This window comes from Carlito syrichta, unplaced genomic scaffold (assembly GCF_000164805.1).
Source record: "Carlito syrichta isolate Samal-C Ts95f unplaced genomic scaffold, Tarsius_syrichta-2.0.1 Scaffold315826, whole genome shotgun sequence".
In the NCBI taxonomy this organism is placed as follows: Eukaryota; Metazoa; Chordata; class Mammalia; order Primates; family Tarsiidae; genus Carlito; species Carlito syrichta.
Window position 1 is genome coordinate 461,360 of NW_007259922.1, and position 2,505 is coordinate 463,864.

Below are 2,505 nucleotides of genomic sequence, written 5' to 3' on the forward strand. Positions count from 1 at the left end.
TCCACTCACCTCAGCCTCCCAAAGCACGGGATTACAGGCTGAGCCACCGAGACTGGCTAAACTATTAAATTCTTAGTAAAAATTTTCTTTCATAGAAAACACAGAATTTTTTTTTTTTTTAGTCATTCTTGACTTTGAATCAGTGATTTTTCTAGGCTTGGAAACTACCCAACAGATAACTTATTTAAGAATATATGCCTAGCTGGGCACAGTGGCTCATGCCTGTAATCCCAGCATTTTGGGAGGTAAAGGTGAGAGGATTGCCTGAGCCCATGGGTTTGAGAACAGCCTGGGCAACTTGGTGAGATCTTGTCTCTACAATAAATCAAAAAATTATTTGGGGTGGTGGCGCATGCCTATAGTTCCAGCTACTTGGAAGGCTGAGGCGGAAGGATCGCCCAGAGCCCAGCAATTTGAGGCTGTGGTGGCTGTGCACTTTAGCCTGGGCAACAGAGTAAGACTCCCAACTCCCAAAAAAAAAAAGAATATATGCTTGTTGGAAATTTCACAAATCAGATTCAATTAAACGATGTCTAAGATATTAGATAATACTACACTAATGCTTATGACCTTAAAGTGCGAAGTGTGGCCGGGCTTGGTGGCTCAGCCTGTAAACTCAGCACTTTGGGAGGCTGAGGCAGGTGGACTGCCTGAGCCCGTGGGTTCGAGACAAGCCTGGGCAACTTGCTTTATAATAAATAAAAGACCTCGTCTCTACAATAAATAAAAAACTAGCTGGGTGTGGTAGTGCGTGCCTGTAGTTCCTGCTACTTGGAAGGCTGAGGGGAAGGATCACTGGAGCTCAGTGGGTCGATGCTGGGGTGGCCGTGAGCATGCCACTGTACTCCAGCCTGGTTGATGGAGTGAGAAAAAGAAAAGAAAAGAATATATGGCTACTTGGGAGGCTGAGGTGGAAGGATCACCCAGGAGGTAAAGGCTGTGGTGAGCTGTGATCCTGCCACTGCACTCCAGCCTGGGCGACAAGAGTGAGACCTCGACCCGCCCCAAAACAGAAAAAAAGAACACATATGGCAAAACATGAATTCTGGGCATCTGGGTTGGTGATGGCTGTTCTGTTGACATTTTTAGGTATGTTTCTAACCATCCTCCCCCCAAAAAAATACAGACCTCACTTAGAGTCTTAACAGGCGATGCCTGTAATTATCAGCATTATTTCCATTATTTTTTCATAGAAAATGTGGAGACAGACTTGCAGGGCAGCCTGGGGCAGAGTGAAGAGAAGCCCGTGCCCGCTGCCCCTGTGCCCAGCCCGGTGGCCCCGGCCCCAGTGCCGTCCAGAAGAAATCCCCCTGGTGGCAAGTCCAGCCTCGTCTTGGGTTAATTCTGACTGTCCTGAACTCTGTCGTTTTGTTTGTTTGTTTTCTTCATGCTTGTGAACTGCACAACTTGAGCCTGACTGTACATCTTTTGGATTTGTTTCATTAAAAAAGAAGCACTTTATGTACCGCTGTCTTTTTTTTTTCTTTTTCTTTTGGAAGAACAGTTTTCTCTTGATCAGTCCTGACTCCTCTGGGTCTGTGGGCCTTGGCATGAGTGTTTTCTAGTAGTAGATTGGAGGGAAAGCTTTGTGACGCTTAGTACCATGTTTTTCAGAACAGAGAATTTGGTTCCAAATGTGTTAAAGGATCTTTTGTACTGAAGTTTTTAACACTTTACCTGGGTTTGCCACGCCTTGACTGGACAGACCATAAGCAGTCCACAAGCACCGTTCCTCTCGGGCCCAACACACAGGGTTTTCTTTACGCAGGGCCTTCTCTTTGGTGTGGCCCCAACTCCCCAGTGCCCTTCGCCCAGAGCATCTTCCTGTGCCATATGGAACAGTAAAGAGGCCTGTGCCTCACGCCTTGCTGCCTGCAAAGCAAAGAAACTGCCTCTTATTTTTTAACCGTAACAAGTAGCCAGCTACTAACACGACTGGCTGATAAGCAAAGCCTGCTGCTGTCACGCAGAGGAAGGCTTCAGATGTACAATCAAACCGACCGGAATTACAAGTGGTGAAGCAAGGGAGGTGGTCACACCTAAGTGGGTCTTCATCCAGGAACGGATCCCACCGGGGCATTGTTATTAACCAACCCGATGCTGTGTGCATGATGCTGGTGCTTGACCATGAAACGAAAGTCTCATTCTTAAAATGTGTGTTGTACTTCACAATCCTGGACTATTGCTTCGAGTAAACAATATCCACATTTTGAAACATTGTGTCCTGTGTCTTCTTTCTGAGATTGTTTTCGTGTCCTCCCTGGTTGAAGGCTTTTTTCTTTGTCTTAGTGAATCCTGTCCAATGACTCTGTGAGCTATTTGAAGTTAAAAGAGATGATGAAAGAAGACCCAGAGAGAAGTGGGTCTCTCTCTAAAGAAAATTCTCTGAGCCGGGCTCGGTGGCTCAGCCTGTAATCCTGCGCCTTTGGGAGGCTGAGGTGAGTGGATTGCCTGAGCCCTCGGGTTCGAGACCCGCCTGGGTAGGCGAGACCTCATCTCTACAAT

General features: G+C 46.8%; 2 protein-coding genes across 4 annotated transcripts in view; both read left to right on the forward strand.

The window, feature by feature from the left end:
* JPT1 (Jupiter microtubule associated homolog 1) overlaps window positions 1–2,215 on the forward strand; it is a 44,542-nt gene extending 42,327 nt beyond the window's left edge. For all 3 annotated transcript variants that reach the window (XM_021706624.1, XM_021706623.1, XM_021706625.1), the window contains one exon: window positions 1,194–2,215. In XM_021706624.1, coding sequence (XP_021562299.1) covers window positions 1,194–1,342 — 149 coding nt within the window. In that variant the 3' untranslated portion in view covers window positions 1,343–2,215. The remainder of the gene's footprint in view (window positions 1–1,193) is intronic.
* Window positions 2,216–2,337: 122 nt separating this feature from the next.
* NT5C (5', 3'-nucleotidase, cytosolic) overlaps window positions 2,338–2,505 on the forward strand; it is a 5,009-nt gene continuing 4,841 nt past the window's right edge. The window contains exon 1 of the mRNA XM_021706618.1: window positions 2,338–2,359. Coding sequence (XP_021562293.1) covers window positions 2,338–2,359 — 22 coding nt within the window. The remainder of the gene's footprint in view (window positions 2,360–2,505) is intronic.